Here is a 22,484-nt window from a genome sequence, read left to right as displayed (position 1 = left end):
CAGCTTCTCATTGCCATATATAGGCAGGAAAATGAGAGATGTAAACTTTATGTGGAGAGTGTAGCCTTTCTCATGGACAATTTGTCATTAAAATGGAGAACAGCTGAGAATCAGAGTTCCCTTTTTGTGTAAAACTCATGTTTTGATTAAGGCTTTCAAATAATAAAACTGTTAAGCAAAGTAATAAATAATAAAAATGCATAAGAGCCAAGCAGTAAAATTTCCAGAGATGCAACTGCAATCTAGTATTACTAGATGGTTTTTTTCCCCCTTTCAATGTTAGCTTTCAATTACTAAAGGCTTGCATTTACAATTAGCCAGTCTAATTCAGCAAAGAAAGACTGAAAAAACTCTGCAAACATGTTCTTAGGTGACTTGAAAGAGCAATAAAATGGCAGTTGTGGGTACCAAGTATATATGAGAGAGTACCAAAGAAAAATACTTCGGTTTAGCCATTTTTTCCTTTTGAAAGCATTGCCTCAAGATGGAATAACGGGAAAACAATTGGGGCAAATCAAATCATTAGAAGTAGACAACGCCACACATAAAAGCAGCAAATTATTAAGGGTCCAGAGTTTTCTAATACGGAAAAATTAATATTCTAGCTTTTTGCATTTACCAAAAAAAAAAAGGGGGGGGGAGTTCTGTGTTTTCACTCCCTCTGTTCCAATAAGAGCCACCCGTCTCTCAATGGCCAAACAAAACCTTCACGCGTACGGGCAGCTTATTCTCGAACAATCACACGCAAGAGACGATGCGCGTTGATTTCATCGCCCCTCCCTTGTGAATTCACACTGGCCCGTGTGGGGAAACGGCGGACGCCTTGCCTTGGTGGATCCAGACAAACTGTTCAGAGAAAAGCTGGGCAAGACTTCTTTCTTTCGAGTACTTAAAAAAAAACCAGGGGGAGAGAGAGAAAATATACCCTCCAGGGTATTTGGAATCGCAAAGGGAAAAAAACTTTCGGCTCGGAACTCTCTCCTCAGCTTCAGCTGTCCTTCTCAAGGAGCAAGCCCTTACCTACCGACCTACCTACCTGGCAACTCTCGAGTGGAAGCTGACCCGGCTAAGCTTTTCCTAGCTAGGAGACCGCGCAGTCCTCGGCTCTTCCCACCGGCCCGAGAAAAACGGGAGGAGGAAGGGAGAAATGTTTTCACGGGGAGCTTCTTCGCGTCGACCTGAACCCCCCACCCCCCCACCTTCTCTCTTACCTGCTGTTGGATCTTGCCGTCTTCGGTGACTACCCAGTGCGTGGTGGCAGCGCCTGGATGAGACGCCAAGCCCAGCAGCAAAAAGAGGCCGAAGAACGAGCGCAGGGAGGCGCACGCCAGCCTTCGGCCACTCCATCCGGACGCTCCTGCTGAAACCGCCATCTTCCACAACCTTAGCCTTGCCCGCCTTGCCCGGAACCGGAAGCGCTCAATTCGCCATTTTGGAGAAGATAATGCGTCTAGCTCTATCGCTCTGTCTTACATCATCATAAGAAGAAAGAGAGGGTTATTTTTTTTAAAGGAAGAGTTCGAACGACGCGAAATTGGGTGGGTGGATATGTGGTGGATATGTCTGCGTGCTGTTTGACGCGGGAATGAAAAAAATGCGGAGCGAGTGCTCTGTTTAACTTGTAGAATGGCGGTAGGAAGGCGACTCTTGACTTTTGTAATTATCTCTACAGGAGTACCGGAGGCGGGAGGAAGAATGTGGCAGAAGAGGGCGTGGCCTCCAAGGGAGAAGGCGCGGCCTGTTGCTTGTTTTCGTCGCCCGTCCTGCGGTTCCACGTGCAGCTCTGAGCCAGCAGCCAATCCGGAGCTCCGTGGCGCCGTCAGCCGAACGAGGTTCCACGCCCCTTTTGTTGGCGGAGGGAAGGGGAAGTTACTCCGGTGTTGCACCTGCCCTGCAGAGCTTGAAAACGCGCAGTCACTCTTGGCTCAGCCAAAGAAGTTGGCCTTCGGACTGCGAGTGATGATTGGGCAGCTGGTTGAACAAAAGCGCCGTTTTGGAAACAAAAGGATTGTTTTGGAAACGGAAATCCTGCCCAATTCCTCTTTTAAATTTCCCCCCCACCCGGAGAAATGTTTCTTTCTTGGAGACTGAGCCGTATGAAGAACGACTGCAGGTTTTGGGATTGGATAGTCTAAAGAAAAGAAGAATTAGGAGTGACATGATAGCAGCATTCTAGTGTTTGAGGAGCTGCCACAAAGAAGAGGGGGGTCAAATTATTCTCCAAAGCACCGGAGGGTAAAACAAGAATCAATGGCTGGAAACTAATCAAAGCGAGAAGCAACCTGGAATTGAGGAGAAAAATCATTAACAGTAAGGACAATTATTGCGGGACATGATGGCTCAGTGGCTAAGACGCTGAGCTTGTCGATCAGAAAGGTTCTAATCCAGTGGTAGTCAACCTGGTCCCTACTGCCCACTAGTGGGCGTTCCAGCTTTCATGGTGGGCGGTAGGGGTTTGCTGTAACTCTGCTTTATAAATTTTATAAAGTAGTTACTTCCCTACTTTATAAATCACCATTACTGTGGAACCGGTGGGCGGTTAGAAAATTTTACTACTAACATGCAAAAGTGCTTCATTACGGAAGGTGTTTAAGAGACTGGACAGTCACTTATCTGAGATAGTATATGACAGTTCTGCTTGAGCAGGAGGCTGGACTAAAAGACCTTCAAAGTCCCTTTAGCACTATTCTAATTCCTTTTGACCAGATTTACGATAAATAGCGGTTGACTACAGGAACCAAATACAAAGTCCAGCTGAGGAGATAATGGTCCAGTCCATGATATACGAGCACATATTAACTAGCTTGTCAAGAGGTAGATTGTGTGAAGAAAATAATTAGTTGCTTCTGCTTGTCAGTTGCAAATTATGAATGTTTCAAGAATTAACTTTGTTTTAAGAATTCAATAACAAAAGCCGAAACACCCAGGTATGCTTGTTTCTGAATAACTTGTATTTTTACATAGCCACATATCTATAAGAATCTTAAACACTGCTAACATTTATACTATTCTGAAAATGCAGAGATCAAGGGCTTCATAATTTGTTCTGCACGTTTTATCAGTATCATTAAAAAATAAACAGCCACAAATCACTAACAAAATTACAAAATGGATTTATTGCAAAATAATAAAGGAAATTTTACAAATAAAAAGTGGTTAAAGGGTGTCTCCAAAATAATTCACTGCATTTATAACACAAAATGAGAGCTATTTCTAATTGACAATTTGCACATTATTTCCGAGAACTATATTGTCAACCTATTACTCAACAGAGCCCCCTCCCAAAACTCTATGTAGTAAAAGTAGTTAAACTTCCATAAAAGCTGGGTTTCTAAAAACTGACAGTCCAAATAACAAATAGAATGAATTAATAGAAAATGCTTCAAAATCTAATCCACTATTTGTGGTTTGAATTGGTCAATTTTTAGTATAATAGCTTAATGGGAGACACAAATTACCCCTCCAAATTAGAATCCTTTTTTTCAATGCAACTTGGAAACTTTAAAATCACTTTCTTTATAACATGAGTACAACAAATGTAGAGCAGACCCTTAACTTGAATCATTTTGCTCAACATCTCTATATCTGAAAAGAATGAGAGAAATCTGTAGTTACCAAGAAATGCATCTCTGTCCATTTTATAAACTAATTTTAGCTAATACACATTACAAGTTGTCAGAAATGTCTATGTACAAATAATTTGACTCTGTTATGCCTTCCAAAATGGTAAAAAAGGCTTGGGTCTAAGATAAAAAGAAATTTGCAGTTCTTTAAATCCAACTCTAGCTGGATTGATTTCAATGTTTTTACTCCTTTCTGACATTTATACTGTCATCTGCACCTTACAATGTTCAGTCCAAAAAGAAAACTGGGAAAAATTCTCAAAGTTAAATGTCAAACACTGAAGCAATTGCATCTGATACAGTACAATGTTTTAAATAAAGGTTTGAAAATGTCTACCATAAGGAGCTTTTTATTTTGGAAGAATTACCAAGATATTTGTGTGTTGTTGTTTTTTTTTTAAAAAAAAACAAAGTACAATTAAGCTGTTGCAATTTTACTTATTTTAAAACACTCATTTAACTGTCTTGAAAAGAAACAGCTGCTCAAGGCCAAAAAAGCATCTTAATTTAACAGGGATCAGGTTACTAATTAGCCACCCTAATATTTGCTACAGGATTCAACTTCTCTGGATTGAATTTTATTTTTCACTGGATTTTTTGTGTGCGCCTAGACACATTTGTACAGAACTTTTAAAAATCAATTTGCAACACATACACTGTATAACCATATATGGAGAAGAGCAAGATAATGTTAAAATTAACACATTTCTCCAGAAATGATTGGATTGGTTTAAGATAACATGTTATCTTGTTGAACGCTTTAAAAATCGAAGAATTCAGTCAATGAACCATGCCTTTGGCGGTTTATAGTTCTTTTGCAATATAATTCTTTCCTATGTGGAAATATGATTCAGTTTGAAGAGAAGTTCCTACTCATTTCAATTAGAATATTTCCATCCATTATCTAGTATTTTATTATTATACAGTCCACTTTGTATTATAAGCCACATTTCTAGATGAATGTAACATCTGTACGGAAGCAGCTTCAGCTTGAACACCCATGCTTTTTCCTGAATAAATCTTGAAGACGCTTTAAAAACAAACACAAACTCAAAATACCAGCTGTTAAACATCCAAAAATACAGTTGTTGTTTCACTGAATCTATTGTCCATTAGAAAAGTAGATCATACATACAAAGGTGTAAGAACATTTAAACCAGTCTTTTGCAGAAGGCAAGTCTTTTAGACAACGTAGCCCCCTACAGACAATCCTTCAAACTTTAAAGATGCTTTAGCCATACAATAATGGCTTTGGAAATGCTTTCAGTAGATTCTTCCACGACTGCGATTACCACGTCCACCCCATCCTCTTCCTCGTCCACTACGGAAACCACCTCTCTGCTCTGAAATCAAAGAAAATAAAAGGTTACGTCCCAGTGCATTTAAACTGTTTGACATAAAACAGTGTAATTTCCCATTTCTGGAAGTTAACTAATGATCATAACTGTTCTTATACCATTGTTTGAAATTAAAATAACAGTAGTATTTTAAAAATGGTTTTCTAAATAGTTAACCCCCCCTTCCGCTAAATATGAGTTTGTGTTTATTTTTAAATGTAGTTGTTTAATAGGAAGTGCAACGCTGACAGTTAACCAGACCAAGAATACCAGATAACCAAAATAAAAAGAGGAAAAAAGAAGAGCAAAGACAAAAGTGCAGAAACCAAAGAAAAGAGAAAAAAGGATTATAAGTTCGTTCCTTCTGATGTTCTTTTATAGCATTACATGTACGGGATAAGATAAATTCTTATTATTATCATATTGTTTATATTTTCTCTATAATCTATTTTTAGTCTAATCAAAATAATTTCATAAGATCGTAAGTAGCCCTGGAGAGGTCCATTTTAACTGCAAACAGTCACTAAGCAACTGGTTGTAAGCTGAGGACTATCTATATCAATATTTTCCTAAATTACATAATACAGATTTAAAATGAAATATTGGAATGCCTTCAAGAGCTAAGAAGACACATACATAATCCTAAAAAGGATACAAAGGGAAAAAGACATTGTTCTCAAATTAGACAGAATTGTAATAGTATTAAGCTTGTAATACTCACCATATGAAAAATTACCCAGGTTACTACTATATTTCCCACTGGGTGGATTGTAAATCTGTCTAGCATCTCTTTTGGGGCCAGCTTGGGACTTTTTTGCTGGTAAGTCTGAAGATGTATCTTCACTGGCTCGTTTTTGCCTTTAAAAAAAAAGTCAGGGCCAATATAATTAGAAGACAAGTAAAAATGGAAAGATTCTTAATGTTCAATTTTGGAATATGTCAATGACAGTGAAAAAGTTTTTTTTTGTTCTATCATATTTGATTCTTTGTCACTGCCTGGACAAGTCCTTGAAGTTTTCTTGGCAAGGTTGTTCCATAAGTGGTTTGCCATTGCCTCCTTCCTAGGGCTGAGAGAAAGGGGCTACATTACCAGTTTTCTTTGGAAAGAAAATTATTTTAGAAGATGTAAAATCAATACAGTAGCATGTTTACTTTAAAATAAAAGGCAGTTCTGGTGTAATTAATGTTTCTTCTATATTGCAAAATCGTTGAATTTGAATGGCATTATTTTTCTTTTTTTAAAATAAACCTGGGAATAGAATAGATTCTCTTTGGGAGACAAACTGTTTCCACAGAAACCCTTGAAAAATGGACCAAAATCTGAAGGCATGATTTTTCCGGGATCTTTTTAAATTTTAAGTATAGGAATAGGTAATTTGCTTCCTACAGATTTCCATATCCCATAGTTCCCAATCTCCTAAAAAGTCTGAACACTTTTGTTCCTACCCAGCAACATCACAAAAACAGAGAACACCTCCCGATGCCTTCTGATTGGGTTTCAATGTTGCATTTACAAGTTGCCACCCATATGTTACATCAACACACCTTGCAGAAAAATTAGTTCGTTTCATCATATTTTGGCACCTTTTCTCTGCTCATAAAAAGCATAATGAAAGACAGTAAGATTCTTTGGACTGCAAAGAAAAGATTAGAACATTCACTGTTATCTTACCCAACTTCAGACTTCTGTACAGGTTTCCAGGAGAGTGTAACTGTACTCTTATATGAAGGAGGAATGTGGAAAAGATCCTAGAGGCAAAATGAGAAGTCTGTTTTGAATTTTCTGAAGGTCTCATATATTTCAGAATGATGAAAATTTCTCAATCTCAAAAAATGTAACAACCTCATTTTCTCCTTATGTTGTTTTCAAAGACATAAATATTATACTTGACACAAGCTTTGCATATTGCTCAAATAGAATAATGACAGACTTGTCAATATTTTTGTCCCACAATTTAACACTTACCTTAATTAAAACGTTGATGTTGTTTGTTATTTTTAGTGCAACCACTTTAATTTTATTCTGCAAAAAAAAACACAAAAAAACGGACTATTTATTAAATCATACCCCTATATGATTTAAACACTGAAATATCCTCTGCCATTTTCCCCAGTCAAATTTTTGGCATTGAAGGTACTAATTATTTCTCAATAGGAATAATATACTTTATTCTAGTTGGAAGCTTTCACATTCACAGAAGCCTTGAAAACCATGTTAATAATCTGCAACTAATATGTAATTATGATATGGCTATCTAACAGCTACAAAAATTATTGAGTTAAGAAACTTGCTATTTACAACCTTTATAGTAGTTCTTGAAATTGATTGAATTTCTTGAAATGATAAAACTAAGTGAACAACCCACTGCTGTACTCTGGAAGATTCTCCACAGATGCTACGATGGTAAAATCAACAAAATTGTCTCCTTCCCTCCTCCAAGAGTACCTAGCTTTGATTATCCTGTTTTGTTCAATTCACATTCAGTTGTGCATTTATTTATTTAATTTATATGCCATCCATATTGCTATCCCGAGTGACTCTTTTATTAGTGAAAGACAGGCTTCTGATCTGCATCAATGTTCTTGGCCAGACTTTATAATATATCTTATTATACAGAAGACTCTAACGAGCAGAGACTTTTGGAGTACTTTTGGAAACAGAGAAAAATTCACATATTAGTGTTATGAACCAAGTCACTGTTATTAGGTGTACAAATCATATCTTTTATATTGTTATGAGCTTACAAATTGCAATTGCTGAACCAGATACTCAAGAACTTGAGAGTAACACAAGTGTTTGTCAGGTTTTACAATGACATGAAAACCGAACCTTTAACTAAAGTCATTTAAGGTCAAAGTTTTCAAAGACTTACCTCTTCTGTCTTCAGTGCTTCTCCTGTTTTGCCTTGGAGCGCCAAACGAAGTTGTCGGATGTAAACCTGAAGTCCTCTAGCAAAATACTGTAATCTAGAAGAGAGAAGCATTTAATATAAAACTGTGCAGGACTATATGGTGAAACCAACAGCCTTCTTAATCTTAGGAAAGAATAACAAACTTGACCACCTAAAAAGAAACCTATATTGCCCGTCAGAAAAACTTCTGAACACTGAATTTGTAGTAGTAGGAAACATGTACAAAGATATAAATGCATGCAACATTTTAAACAATGAAGTTTTATTATAATCCAATGCTGTTTAATAATAAAATTGGCTAATTAAAAGTAGAAGTTTTATGAATAATAGTGCAGCCATTTATTATTTTACCCTGGAAATATCTTAGCACTGATTCTGAAATTCTAACGTTTTGCTGCATATTGGATGGACAATCAAGAATGGCTGCAATTATCATGGGAACTTGGATAAAGTATTTTTATTAGTCTCTGTCTTTGTCTAATACAATTCTGGATGAATACTGGAAAGGAACAGTTGAAACTAGCCATTAGGTTCCTTTGATTATGGCTTAGCAGTAAATCAAAATCTCTACATGTTATTAGTTTACCACCTGGCAAACGTCTCAGTCTACTCAGCTATTTTGCACTCTGACTCACCTAAATTAGAATATTTATTGAAAACAAGAATAAATCAAATGAAACAATTGACTACTAATTTACTAACAGTATGAATGTGCAAATGCCTTTTATATCCTTGATGAGGCAAATCCATAGATTTTTCTTTTTTCTTTCCCCATAAATTATAATATTATTACATTCACAACTCAAACTATTTAATTTGGAATGTAAAAAGTCACTAAGACAGCAATAGTATTCAAAAGGTAATGTGGCAATAATAGCATTCCAGAAAAAGTAGTGTCACTGAGAAACCTACAAAAACTTTTTCTAACAGCAACTTTGACATCGCATCTTCACCTGCTGGCTACAATTTCTTTATGTGGAGACAAAGGCCAAGACTTTATGCCAAAAAGTCCACTATATGACCACTTGATTAATTTTGCCTGCTGTTAATAAGAGCAGCATTAGATTTAGGAATTAGGTTTAGGAAGACATTCCTCATGCATTATTACAGAACACTTAAACTGCAGTTCAATTTTGACTAAAAATGTTGTGGGACATGAACATACAGACAATACTTTGTAGTAAATCTATTGGATATTGCTTTGAGTTTGCTAAGTATTTAGGTGCTAAATAGAACAAGTGTATTTTTTTTCGTGATCCGACAAATGCACGCCGACAAAACCGCAGCGCAAAAACCTAGATGTCATCAATGCACCGACAACAGCGCACCGACAGAAGCGCGATTTAAGTTAAGGTAAGGGTTAGGGTCAGGTTTAGAGTGCGCTTCTGTCGGCGAGCTGTTGTCGGCGCGCTGTTGTCGGCGCGCTTCAGCGCTCATTCGTCGGCGCGGTTTAGAACTTGCGGTTTTGTCACAGCGGTTTTGTCAGGCGCGCTTTTGTTGGTGAACCTATTTTTTCACATCAATAAATTGTATTTCATTTGTATTATTTAGAACCCAAATATTTAGCGGCAGCTGTGCTGTTTAGAAAGCCAAACCTAGAATGTGTGATAATTAATTCTGAGATAAATGAAATCAATACTTACAGTGGAGAAAAGGTTTATGGAATAATTTTAACCACTATTACATTATTTTTTTTTCTCAGAATTCAATAGCATTTCTTTACAGGTAAAACCACAAGATTGATTCTTCAGAAGACACAATTAAACCAATTACATCTAAAATTGTAATTTGTAGTTCTACAATAAGTACTGTACTTATTGTAGCACAGAAAACGTTTCTCTTTTTACCTTTCCCTTTCAATTACTTTGACCATTCCTTTATGAATACAGATAATTTGTTTGCAGCACAGAAAAATATTTCATATTTCTAACCTGGACATATTATTTTCACTCTAATAAAGCCTGCATAGTACTACCTGATTTTAAAGTCTTTCACTTTATCTGTGTTCAACTTTGCTGTTAGGAAATCTGTAAGTTTCCGTCCTAGTTGATGAAAGCTATATAACAAGCATTCCACATAGCTAAATTGTAGCTTAGGCTCTTCATTGCCTGCATTCTCCCCATTCTCTGCTTCTTCTGGAGGAAGTGGCATGTATTCCTGAGAAATAGAAATACAAGTTATATACTATTTATTTTCAGCTAATAGTTCTCATGTATTTCAAATTTGAAATTATGTACAATGAGCTATTTCCAACATTATCTGACATTTTCATTTATAAATTGAACTTTCTATTGTTTTATTCCATTCTCCCACTCAAGAGCAGAAAACTAACTTCACTAAGCAGATTTTTGGGTACATAAATGCATGAAGGGTTTAATCCTACTGGGAGAATAGAACTGGTCAAAGAACAACAGTCTGGATTCCATTTGAATGTTCCTTTAAATAAGTATCTACAAATAAGATTGCTATGGTAATAAAGAATTTCATTCCATCATCTTTGATCAATAACTGGCAGCATTTTTCCCAGTAGTTTATTAGTCTTCCATACTTGTCTGATTAAGTATCAGGTTTTTCAATTCTTTTATATTTCATATGCAGTTTTCTACTTTCCAATTTCTGAAAATTGCTTTAATTTTCACTTCTTTTCTATAACTATGAATATGACACTTAAAATTCTGACTCTGTAGTAGAAGTGACTAATGGAATCAATACTTTGGTCCCCATCTATTACCACAGTACATGGACCGCTACCCTTTAACATAAAAGTAAGTCCTACAAACTGCCAATCATTTATCTTTTCGATGCGGCATTATTCAGATAACTGACATTCAAAAATGTTTAGCATTTCTACATATGCTTTATATAAATGCATTATGCATTTATAAGTTATAAATTTATACATACCCAAATTTTATACACACACACACAACACATGGACCTTATCTATAACTAATCCACTAAAATAGTTAGCTATTATGACACACAGTTTAAAATTGATTGTCCAGTTAGCACCTTAAGAACTGTTTTAATTCCTGAAATGTTTATATAACAATCAGAATGTCTATGGAGAGTCTCAGTCATCCAGGTCATGGTTGTTCCAAAAGTGCTTTTTTCAAGAGGCAACTGGACTTTCTGGTTTTTCTTTGAAGACATTGCACTTGTCATCCAAGAAGCTTCTTTAGCTGTGACTAGATGGTGAGGAATGGAAGGATTTATACTCCTTGCAGACAGCAGGACATTTGCATTCTTTTAGGGGGAGCGTTAAAGTCACGTGGAGGTTTATCTGTGTCATCAGGGTCACCTGAGTGGTGCAAATCGGTGTGGAGCTTTCTTGGAACTGTTGAAAGGACTGTGTTGTAGACTGGAGATATATGTCGTATCCCTCCCCCTCTGTTGAGAGAGGGCTGCTCAATTTTGACATAGATGCCCTCTTTAACCCTTCTTTCAAACTAGCATCCTCTCTGTCCAAAATAAGAGGGGTTAAAGAGGCCATCCATGTCAAAATTGAACAGCCCTCTCTCAACAGAGGGAGGGGGGGGGGAGATACGGCATTATCTATCTCCAATCTAAAAAAAACCCTAGAAAGTCTAGTTGCCTCTTGAAAAAAGCACCTTTGGAATAATGATCAGAAATGTAAGTTTAATTTTGAACATTTACAATATCTCTAAGATTATGAATACACTTACCAGTAATTTATCAAAAAGTTTCTTTAGATTTGATTCCAATTTTTCCATGTCCCCACAAAAGGAACTCATCTCAGCAAGTAATTTTAGTACCTGAAAAAGATAAATTCTATCTTTAGAAAATGAAGTAAAAATGAAGATTTATAACTTTGTACGATGACAATGTTAAGGAGAAGTAGACCTGAAAAACAAATCTTGTTCACTTGATTATGACATAAATAAGTGAAACTGATAAAACACTGATTTGTAAAAAAAAAAAAGCCTGCATACTGAATGCAGTATACCCTAGATTATTCTAGACTGAAAAACTTAGAAAGAAGTAACTTGCTTTTTATTTTTGCACTGCAATGTACAGAATGAAATGGAATTTTATAATTATTGGAAAAATTTTGAAAATAAAACTTTAAAGGCATTTGTTACTATTTATTTCATATATACATTGAATAACTGTAATTCTAGTCATGTCAGATATATTCAGATTAGCTTACCTCTAATTGGATATCAAGGCCTTCAACTGGAGTGGTCAGAGAACTCAAATTTGGGAGCACATGCTCACAGAGGTAAGTCACAAATCTTGTAGAGTGAACATTTTTCTGTGGCAAATCAGAACAGCAATTATTACTGCAAGATAATTAGCACTGGGAAAAATGTATCAATATGGTTGTTACAATTCTCTATTACCAGGTAAGCCTGGCCTTATTTTTTCAGATAATGAATTAACTTCAACATTTGGGAAATTCATTTTCACAAAGTGCTGTTTATGCACAGTTGTAACACTATTGAACTTAACCATCCCTCTAGGCAAAAATTACCCACAAGTAAACTACTTATTCATACTCAAGCAAATTAGTATTTTGGAGGGGGCAAAGTGCTGACTGACGTTTAATTCATTCTCATCTGTAAAACTAAATAACATCTATAACAAAGTTCAAACTTTGATAAAGTAAAAAAAAAATAGCGGTGTAAGGAAAAAAAGGATATTTTGAAGTTGAAAGCTGAACCTTAAAGAATGTATCAATTCTCTTTTACCTGTTGTATGCTACATGCATAAAACCATAAAGAAGTTTATTGAAACTATTTTTACTGAAAATACTGAAGAATAAATCATTTTAGTTCAGGCACAATTAATAAAATGCATCTTAAATACTGTACGTAAGAGGAAGCAATATGGGTAAGTACATTCCAAAAGTGAGTTACATACAAATATTTAGTATTAAAAGACTTTTCAGAAACACTATCAATATGACTCTCCCTCTGGAAAATATTTATAAGAATAGATATATTACAGTATTACACAGTTAGCTTTTTCGATGGGAGTGCATTTATCGGTAATCCTCGCATCCTGTGGGGATATTTATGAGCCGGATTCCAAATTCTGATGGCCATTCTCTTCCATGCGCAAAACTGAATTTTGGGCACCTGCTAACCAGGTCACATTTACCTGCAGTGTCCGATTTTAACATTATTAATCTGGGAGAATTGCTACTATGTTATAGAATTACTGTTCTGTAGCCACAAGAGTAGAAAGTAATTACTGTCTTGGACATCCCAGAGGTTGTTATTTGTTTTTTTAATCTTAATCTACTTTGAATCTTTTATTCTTGTTTACAGATTATATTTTTCACTTTTCACTTGGTATTTTTTCACTTAGTAAAGAAGGTCTACTACTTTGTGACCCATGTATCCTTTTACATCTTTCAATGACAAATCCTTATTTAATGCACTGTGATTGAATGTTTGTTTTTCTACTGTCAGCCCCTTTGGATTAGTGGTCCATTAGTGGTAAGAGTTCAAAATCAAGATAAAAATCATTTTCAAAGAAATGTATACATAGTTGTGGCCTGCCTCATAGAATGCAGGTAGTCCCCACTTAACATTTTTTATTTCTCTAAGATATGTGGTCACAAAGCATGACATGATGTGGCCACACCAAATTAAGAGTTATTGTTGCTGCCGTTAAACGTAGTTATTATGCACATTACATGATTGACATTTGTGACCTCCTGCTGCCTTTCCCATTGACTATGCTTATTGGAAGCTGGCAATGAAGGTTCCAAATGCCATCAAGTGACTTTGGAAGGCTATGATTGTTGTAATTGCAAGCCAGTTGCTAAGGACCCAAATGGTGACCACTTCCCAGTGTGGCAGTCACAGTGTTGAGGAATGGTCATGAATAACTTTGAAGAGCCGGTGAACGAATGATTATTAAAGTGAGGATTACCTGCATTCACTCCAACCATGCTAGTTAGTTTTTTTTTAAGACTTGGCATGAAAGACACAACATTCCTTAACACGAATACTTACAGAAAACAGTGGAACTGCTTGGCGAGTGCACTGTAAGAGTCTGTCCACACAATCAGGGTCCGATGGATTGAAGGTTTGTTCAAGGTCAGCCTGTTCAGCCACTAGTTCAACTAATTGTTGCCTCCCACTTACTGTCTGAAGGCTTTTTAAGCCAGATAGTATCTTCATGAATAAGACAAACTCTTCCCCTGTCACGTCCTCGAGCACCTGAAGAAATGCAAGAAAACAGGAAATAAAGGATAGCACTTGAAAGGGAAACATTTGCATATTCCTTTTCTTTACCCAATAAGTGATCCTGTAATTACTTGCAATGTACACAGTATTTAAATAGCTGTTCATTTAGCCTAATAGTACTCTTACATAATGTTAATTTCTTCCAAGTCCATTCAATAACTAAGCAAAGATTTGAATTTTAATTATATTCTTGTTATATCATACTAAATGACTTATTACAGTAGTTACAGGTAATAGCAGTATCATTAGAACATGAGAAAGCAATTTGCAAAAGACACTGCGAACAAGCAAAGTTCTTACCTTTAGGCAGGTAATTCTATTGTTGTACTGTTTAACAGTAGTATTAAATTATGGTAATAGTATTTTTATTAGGATTGACTAAAACAACTTTGTCATCCAATGAAAAGCTAATGATCAAGAGAATCAACTAGACTCAAAATTGCATGGAATCAAACTGAGAAAAATGTGTTAATATTACAAAGAACTGTTAATCTCACATGAATTATTGGGTACAGGATCCTATGAGATCTTAAGCCTCTCACAAAAGTAACAGACAAATTCAAAGAATTCTTTTTCAAAATAGATATTAAGCAAAACAGAAAAAAAATATTGACACAATGTCTCAATGTGAAATTTGCAATATTGTTAAGATGGGAACTAATGCTATACAACTATACCAACTAGAATGTGCCAATGTTTTTCAATTCTAAATTTTAAGATCTTGTAATAGGTCATTTTCATCTTATTGAAAGTGTTCTGACCTCAGAATGGTCTTGTTTTGACTCTGAATGCTCTTGCTACAGTAAAAACAAGGTCTGGGCTGGGCTAATGAAATTGAAATATTTTGCACATCATCAGAAACAATGGGTATTTAATACATACACACACAAACACACACACACACAAACACACACACACAGTCATGCAATTCCGTCTTTGGAACAAGTTATAATTATACCAATAAGAAAAACTTGTCAGGTCTTATTTTGATACGGTTTGAAATTAGTTTTAGATAACATAGTATATATATCATCTTTGATGTGGTAAAATAATCAACATAAGCTTAATTAAGTTATATTATGCCGTTCTGCAACAATGGAATTTCATATGGAAACTGCAAGGTAAGCAGAGCAGAGTGAAGGGGGGGGGATGGGAGTTGGAGTCTGCCATCAATCCAGCAAATACCACATGTGGAAGGTCCCGATTTGGTCCCCAGGCCAATTGGCAGTCTTCAGGCTCTTTTGGAAGAATAGGAAGGTGCTGAGTATGGGATTCTGGAAGTTGGAAGTCCACAAGTTCTAAAGGGGCCATAGTTCCCCACCTCTGCCTCATAGGGTAAGATATTCCAAAGGGCGGGTGCTGCAGCCAACAAGGCACCGCTTCTGGATCCTGATAGTCAAGAGTTCTTTGACTGATGGGATCCAAAGTAGGACCTTTCTGTTGGCACAAGGCCTACCTTGTCGTAGCAGGATTTGGTTCATCATGTAACCTAGACGTTTGCCATTAAGAACTTAAAAGGTCATAACAAAAGAAATGTAATCAGAAGCAGACCAATAGTGAAGTTCATGGAGCAGAAGTGTAATGTGGACCAAAGACTGCTCTCGCTGCCCCATTTTGCATCAGCTGAAGCTTCTGAATAGATTTCAAGGGTAGCCCCATGTAAAGCACATTGCAATAGTCTAGATGAGAGATGACCAGGCCTTGAGTAACTGAGCATAGGGAGTCATGATCCAGGAAAGAAAACATCTCTTTACCAATGCCAAAATATTATTATTAACACCAACTGGTTTTTGAGAATGGCTAGAGTTAATTTAATTGTTTTCTACTCAAAATGCAGTACAACAGTTCATGCTGTTTATTATAAAATCTTTGCAATCATTTAACAAGATTAATATATCCACCTTCTTTGATTCTGTAAGTATTAGCTCCTCAACTTCTTTTGTGAGCACCTCTTCAGGCAGTGCTTTGAGTTTTGTGGAGAGGAATTTAATGGCTCTTTCTCGCACAATATCCTCTCCCTGAAGAATCTGACTGAACAAACCACCGAGTGTTCCTAAAACAATGATAAGACATTAATTTGTTTGTTTATAACTGAAAGGAACTGATCTTTTCGTTAAAACATTTAAAGCTACATCCAACAATATCAAAGGGCACTTGCTTATGTAAGGAATTCTCTCTTTGCAAGTTTCCCCCTTTTTAACTACTTTCCCGGCCCCGTCGCTTTTATTCTAAATCTGCTCAGCAGATTCTGCAAAGGGGAATAAGGGAGAAATAGAATAATTTTGTTGGCTTTTCTTGTAAACACCCGAGTCACCTTTGGTTGAAGTGGATCACCATACAAAAATTTTAAATAAATAAATATTGCTGAGACATACCAATTATAAGTTTATAAGTTTAATAACATTTATATGCCGCCCAATCCCGTAGGACTCCGGGCGGCTAACAATACAAATAAATCAAAAGGAAGAGAAGGAAAGAAAAGATAGATTCAAAAACACACCATGCACTCCATTCCAAGTGGGGCTGGGCCATATTTTGGGGTCAACAGCCCCAGGCCTGCCGGAACAGCCAGGTTTTAGTGGCTTTACGGAAGGCCAAGAGAGTGGGAAGGGTCCGGATCTCTGAGGGGAGATCATTCCACAAGGCCTGGACAGCTACAGAAAAAGACCTCCCCCAAGTAGTCGCCAGCCGGCATTGCCCAGTCGACGGTACCCGAAGGAGGCCCAATCTGTGAGATCTTATAGGTCGTTGGGAGGTATGTGGCAGGAGGCGGTCCCGTAGGTATCCAGGTCCTAAGCCACGTAGGGCTTTAAAGCTAACGACCAGCACCTTGAAGCGCGTTCGGAGACCGATGGGAAGCCAGTGCAGCTTGCGGAGGATAGGTGTAACATGGGTGTACCTAGGTACACCCGATATTGCTCGCACGGCTGCATTCTGGACAAATTGTAGTCTCCGAACACTCTTCAGGGGCAGCCCCAAGTAAAGCGCATTACAGTAATCAAGCCTAGAGGTGACGAGAGCATGAGTGACCATTTGAAGTGCCTCCCGGTCCAGGTAGGGCCGCAACTGGTGCACCAGGCGAATCTGGGCAAAAGCCCCCCTGGCCACAGCCGACAGATGGTATTCTAATGTCAGCTGAGGATCCAGGAGGACACCCAAGTTGCGGACCCTCTCTGAAGGGCGAAGGGTTTTGCTCCCGAGGCTAAGAGATGGAATATCTGGTCCGTTCTTGGGGAGCAACATCAACAGCCACTCGGTCTTGTCTGGATTGAGTGCCAGCTTGTTTACTCCCATCCAGACCCTAACAGCCTCCAGGCACTGGCACATCATTTCTACCGCTTCGCTGAGTTGGCACGGGTCGGACAGATGCAACTGAGTATCGTCCGCATATTGGTGATATTTGATCCCGTGCCGACGAATGATCTCACCGAGTGGCTTCATGTAGATGTTAAATAGGACGGGGGACAGGACCGAGCCCTGAGGCACCCCATATTTTAGGGGCCTAGGGGTCGACCTCTGTCCTCCAACCAACACCAACTGCGACCTATCTGAGAGGTAAGAGGAGAACCACCGTAACACGGTGCCTCCCACTCCCACCTCTCCCAGTCGTCGCAGAAGGATACCATGGTTGATGGTATCAAAGGCCGCTGAGAGGTCAAGCACCACCAGGATAGAGGAATGTCCTCTATTCCTGGCCCGCCAGAGATAGTGCAATTCATTATTTGTACTTACCTTATATGTAAATTGAAATAATATAGAAAATATAGCTTTAAGATTTTTATAACTTTCTAACTGATCTGTATTATATTTCTAAATAACTATCACAGTGCAAGCATTGAACTCTTTTCCTTGCATGCAATTTTGTTATTGTTGCCATAACATCTTTTGTTCTGATTATTATTCTATTTTATGTGACAAAGTACACTCAATCCTTTCTTTTATTTCAAAATATTAAAAAAGATAACATAAAATATTTTAGTATCAAACGCATCCTTTACCTTTAGCATCCATCTTAAATATACTAAGCAAAGCATTGTTAACCAGGTTGAATTCTGCAGAATCATCTAAAAATAAAGAAAACAAAGGATCAGCAATTCTTTTAAGCTAGATAGTGCCAAATACTGGAAATTCAGGAAATAAAGAATTTCACACAATAAACTGTTCCAGGCAAAACCCTTACAAAGAAACCAAGACAGTGAAAATACAAAATTCAGAAAAAAATGATTCTGGCTAAATGTTTACAATAAACTTGCATGTACAGATATATACCAAGTATATAAATATATGACCGCAATAAGAACAAAAGAAAAAGGTTCATTTTGCACCAGACACAAATATAAAAATGAACTTAGGCATCATTATTTAAAAAGTAAGCAGATATCAATGGCGGTTTTTAGCTTTTACACTTCCAAAGCAGTATCTAAAGCACAATTTCCTAACTCCTTACATACTATCAAGTTGATGTTGACTTTTAGTGACCACAGAATTATATACAATAGGTAATAACTAAGAAAGAATTTGAAGCTGCAAAGTGTCTTCTATCAAAATGTTTCTTCTCCATTATGTAGTGTTACCAGTGCTAATAAAGACTCAAAATTAGCATCTATCTCTTAGATCACAACATCCATTTCTCATACCACATTTTCAATGGGAAAATATAATACTCAGGAATAATGTGAAAAATAACAAGAATAAAGGGGAAAAATCTTCAAAAATATACTAATACAACTTCTGATAAGAAAACAGTAAGAAAGCTGAAGCAAGAAAGCTATAGTAATGAATATTTCACCATGCCTTTTACTAAGACTAATACAATAATCTTTCTCACCTGTCTGCAGAAGCTGGGTAAGTATGTCTGCTACCCTAGGGAGGTTATCACCCATAGCAAACTGAGGTAATTCTTTAATTGCCTGGCGTCGGATCTATAAACAAAAAAAGACACACATGGAACAACTGGATAATATATGTTCAATTACAGAAGATTCAGCATCAGTATCATCTCACTATAAAATCCAGCATGAACAATAGTTAGGATTCTAATGAATCAAAACTAGCATATTATAGTATTTATGACATAATTCAGCAACTGTTGTATATATTTTAATTGTGCAAAACAGCAGAAATAATAGCACATGTAATGGACTATTATTAACAATTAGCATAATTGTTAAAAAGATTTTGCAACTGCTTGCACAGAATGGCCAAAATAGGCACATAAAATGTATTGCTAATGTGATTTTAAGGTACTGTATCAATTCACATTCCAATAGCATTTTCCCTTTTGTAAAGAAAAAGGCACTTACCGAAACATCTTCATCTTCACAAAGATCCAACTGAGCATTTATAGCAGAATCTGCCAATTCGGGAAAATGTTTGAAGAACTTTGGAATAAACTGTGCTGCTAATCTCTTCTCCTTAGCACCCCCTTTGACACCATCCAAGATAACTTGATAAGCATCTTTGTGCTAGAAAAGAAGAGAGAATTCTAAGAATGCAAAGCTTAAGCAAGCAATGAAAACTTAAAATTACATTTGACTGAAAAAATTCTCATCAGATTATTAACAATTCAGATTATCCCACCATTTCTGACTCTACATTTACTATAGCAGAGACATATTACTTTGAAAGTATCACATTTTGTAATGGTTGAGTGCTCTTCTGCTACACATGGTTTTTGATAGTGTACTCAAAAGGTGTAATATGCTAGCTCCCATTCCTGCTAGCATATTAAAGTGTTAGCCTATGAAATAATGAATATACGTATGGAAGCAATTTACTGCAATCTTTCTACAAGCACTGTTTTTATCATCCTCCATATGTACCAAGCAACCAGAAAATGTTTGCTGCCTTTCTACAGTTAAGAATGGCCTTTCTTTGGAAGTTCATGAGGCTAAGCATCTTTTATAGCTGATAGGTGTTGCAATTCTTAATGTATTTTAGCTTTTGAACACTAAGCTTTATCTGTTAAAGGACTGAAAGTATTTTAACACTAGGGCTGTACAGTAATCAAAATGTAATTCAGCATAGACATGGACATTAATACTGCACTGGCAAATTCTTAAAGAACTTTCATCTTCTTCTTGGATCCTGTTGCTTTAATTAAGGCGATAGCAGCAGTTGTGATATGTATGTGCCTAACCATATTTTCTCTACTTAGTGGATTCTATGCTTTAAAAAAAAATCTATTATACTGTATTCATCTGAAAGGCCAATGACCCTGAATGTAAGAATATGTCTATTCCAAAAGGGAAGATTACACAAACATATAGTTACTATATTTTCAGAAAATCTAGAGAGGCCAATTCATTTTAAATGTGTAGGGTGGGGTGGGGATCTAGTCTTCTTACCATATAAATGCACTACTTGTACAGTTTTCCTTTCTAATATGCTGACTATTTCAGTACAAGGCTGAAATGAAATACAGAAAAATGGGACTTCTGTTGTATCTTATAACGCATATCTAATATAGAAAATGTTATGTAATATACACTACATAATGAGTGTGCCTGTAACTCCTCAAATTGTTAGATGCAATATTAGATGCAGTGACACCATTTTTTGCTGCAATGCTTCTCTAGAAATTGTAAATTAAAGATTTCACCCTGAAAAAGGATAACTGAGGTAAAAAATACACTTGATATTTTATATAACAATGTTATAAGAACCAGCCAGCCAGAAAAGGAGCCTTGAATATTTCTTGAGGCAGATTTTTTTAATATGATACCTTATCATATTCCAATGTATTTTAAGAAAATGTTTCAAAGGAAAAGAATGAGCCCTTTCATTTTTTTGTTTTAAAAATTGACATTTTACATTATCCACTACAACAGAAAAAGCACTCAACTCTCTAACCTGTCTTAATTAACATACAGAAAGGTAAATATTGAAATTTTATGTGTTTCCTAGTATGATTTGATTGCTTATTAGGAACCTATGACTATCACTGTATTGTATCTTCTGATTCTGATTCTTGACGAATATACACTATATTGCCAAAAGTATTCGCTCACCCATCCACATAATCAGAAGCAGTTGTGAACGAATACTTTCGGCAATATAGTGTATTTTATTTTTTCTTAATATACACTGAGAGCATATGCACCAGAGACAAATTCCTTGTGTGTCCAATAAAGAATTCTATTTTATTACACAGGTGACCATTTCATAGGAAAAAGCATATATTCTCAATGAAATGATCCATGCTGCAGCACTTATAAAATATCAAAACAAACCACAGCCTAAAGAAAGTCCCACAGAACTGTTAAAGTCAATTTTAGAGTCAATTTTCACAGGATCCCGTCTACAAAACCTTCCTGTTGGCAGACTGAAGTAAGAGCATCCCAGAAGCCTGTTCGTTTCGTTTTACCTCAGGGGAGTCGGGGAAAGAGTACATCTTAAAGACAGAGACACCCCACTCCTCAAATTTCTCATCGGGACAGAGGGAAGGAGAAGATGTTAGGGTCCGCCAATCATTGTTTATGTAAAACTGGGCAGCTTCTGCTTGTTTATTTTTTAAGTTGAATCCTATCCTACCATGACTAGATGGCTCAGTGGCTAAGACTGCTAAGTGAGCTTCTTGATCAGAAAGGTCGGCAGTTCGCCGGTTCCAATCCCTAGTACAGGTCGTCCTCCGTAAGCAGGGGGTTAGACTAGATGGTCTCCAAGGTCCCTTCCAACTCTTACTGTTTACTATCCATTCGGCACAGCGCGCGGGAGAAACGAAAGCAGCAATCTCTACCGGCTTCCCACCCCTGGGAATAAGTCTCCATAGGCTCTCGCCTTCGTCAACTGGCAATGAAAGCTGGACTGGGGTAAACAAAACGAACACGGAGGACGGACGGATCCCCGGGCCTTTCGGCGACATTGGTCGACCTACCGGGTCCTTCGCGCCGCGATGGCCGCTTCCAAACCCACGCTGAAAGGAGAGGCGGGGGGGGGGCTTCCCTTTCCTTATCTTCCCCGCTAGGCCAGAGCCCGAAGCTCCAAGCAACCCCCTCCCCCACCCAAACAAAACCCCAGTGGCGTCCCACCTCCGGAGCGGTGTCCTTAGCGTCGGCTAGGATGCCGTAATTACGGTAGAGCTCCTCCACGGTGGGCATCGTGCCTCCTCGGCGTCTGCTCCTCCGGCTGGCCGCCCTCCTTACCCCCGACGCCCTTTGCTGCAGCGGCGAACACAACCACCCTCCCTCCTCCTCCACACCGCAAACCCGAGCCAGCGATACCGCCAAGCCAGGCCGCGCACAGCTACGCAACATCCGGTGGCCAAGGCTTCTCGCTTCCCGAACGACAGCGGCCCCTGTCGTGGAGGAGGTGACAATGCAGCCTTACCGCTGGTGGGGTGGGATGGGGTGCGGCGGGGCGGGGCGGGGCGGCTGCGCGAGTGACGTCGCC

At 37.5% G+C, this 22,484-nt stretch overlaps 2 protein-coding genes and 1 long non-coding RNA gene across 5 annotated transcripts in view; 1 reads left to right on the top strand and 2 right to left on the bottom strand.

Annotated features, from left to right (window-relative positions):
- TTC17 (tetratricopeptide repeat domain 17) overlaps positions 1–1,404 on the bottom strand; it is a 73,863-nt gene extending 72,459 nt beyond the window's left edge. For 2 of the 3 annotated variants that reach the window (XM_014064941.2, XM_014064943.2), the window contains exon 1: positions 1,212–1,404. In XM_014064941.2, coding sequence (XP_013920416.2) covers positions 1,212–1,373 — 162 coding nt within the window. In that variant the 5' untranslated portion in view covers positions 1,374–1,404. The remainder of the gene's footprint in view (positions 1–1,211) is intronic. The other variant, XM_014064942.2, reaches the window with a different exon arrangement.
- On the top strand, positions 1,388–4,016 carry LOC148049635 (uncharacterized). Its single transcript, XR_015697295.1, has 2 exons — positions 1,388–1,538; positions 1,673–4,016. It is a non-coding gene; the product is annotated as an uncharacterized LOC148049635 (long non-coding RNA).
- On the bottom strand, positions 3,098–22,302 carry API5 (apoptosis inhibitor 5). The gene is made up of 14 exons (XM_087719869.1): positions 22,124–22,302; positions 19,397–19,558; positions 18,922–19,015; positions 18,092–18,157; positions 15,995–16,146; positions 13,860–14,066; positions 12,044–12,148; positions 11,559–11,648; positions 9,848–10,029; positions 7,834–7,927; positions 6,927–6,983; positions 6,633–6,709; positions 5,682–5,818; positions 3,098–4,966 (listed from the first exon to the last, which is right to left on the bottom strand). Exons 1-14 carry the CDS (start codon positions 22,190–22,192, stop codon positions 4,887–4,889), a joined length of 1,572 nt encoding a protein of 523 aa, XP_087575995.1. The 5' UTR covers positions 22,193–22,302; the 3' UTR covers positions 3,098–4,886.
- Positions 22,303–22,484: the final 182 nt, after the last annotated feature.

This window comes from Thamnophis sirtalis, unplaced genomic scaffold (assembly GCF_051295495.1).
Source record: "Thamnophis sirtalis isolate CommonGarterSnake01/CBP01778 unplaced genomic scaffold, rThaSir2_p1.2 scaffold_1, whole genome shotgun sequence".
In the NCBI taxonomy this organism is placed as follows: Eukaryota; Metazoa; Chordata; class Lepidosauria; order Squamata; family Natricidae; genus Thamnophis; species Thamnophis sirtalis.
The sequence above is the reverse complement of the archived record's forward strand: the minus strand, read 5'-3'. Positions and strand labels throughout refer to the sequence as shown.

What these genes read in the sequence shown, in the direction of transcription:
- API5 (XM_087719869.1), bottom strand. Translation starts at nt 22,192, where the DNA reads ATGCCCACCGTGGAGGAGCTCTACCGTAATTACGGCATCCTAGCCGAC. An exon ending in GTGAAGATGAAGATGTTTCG is followed by an intron (nt 19,016 to 19,396) that starts GTAAGTGCCTTT and finishes TTTTGTTTATAG; the next exon opens with ATCCGACGCCAGGCAATTAA. An exon ending in GTACAGAAGTCTGAAGTTGG is followed by an intron (nt 5,819 to 6,632) that starts GTAAGATAACAG and finishes TTTTTTTTAAAG; the next exon opens with GCAAAAACGAGCCAGTGAAG.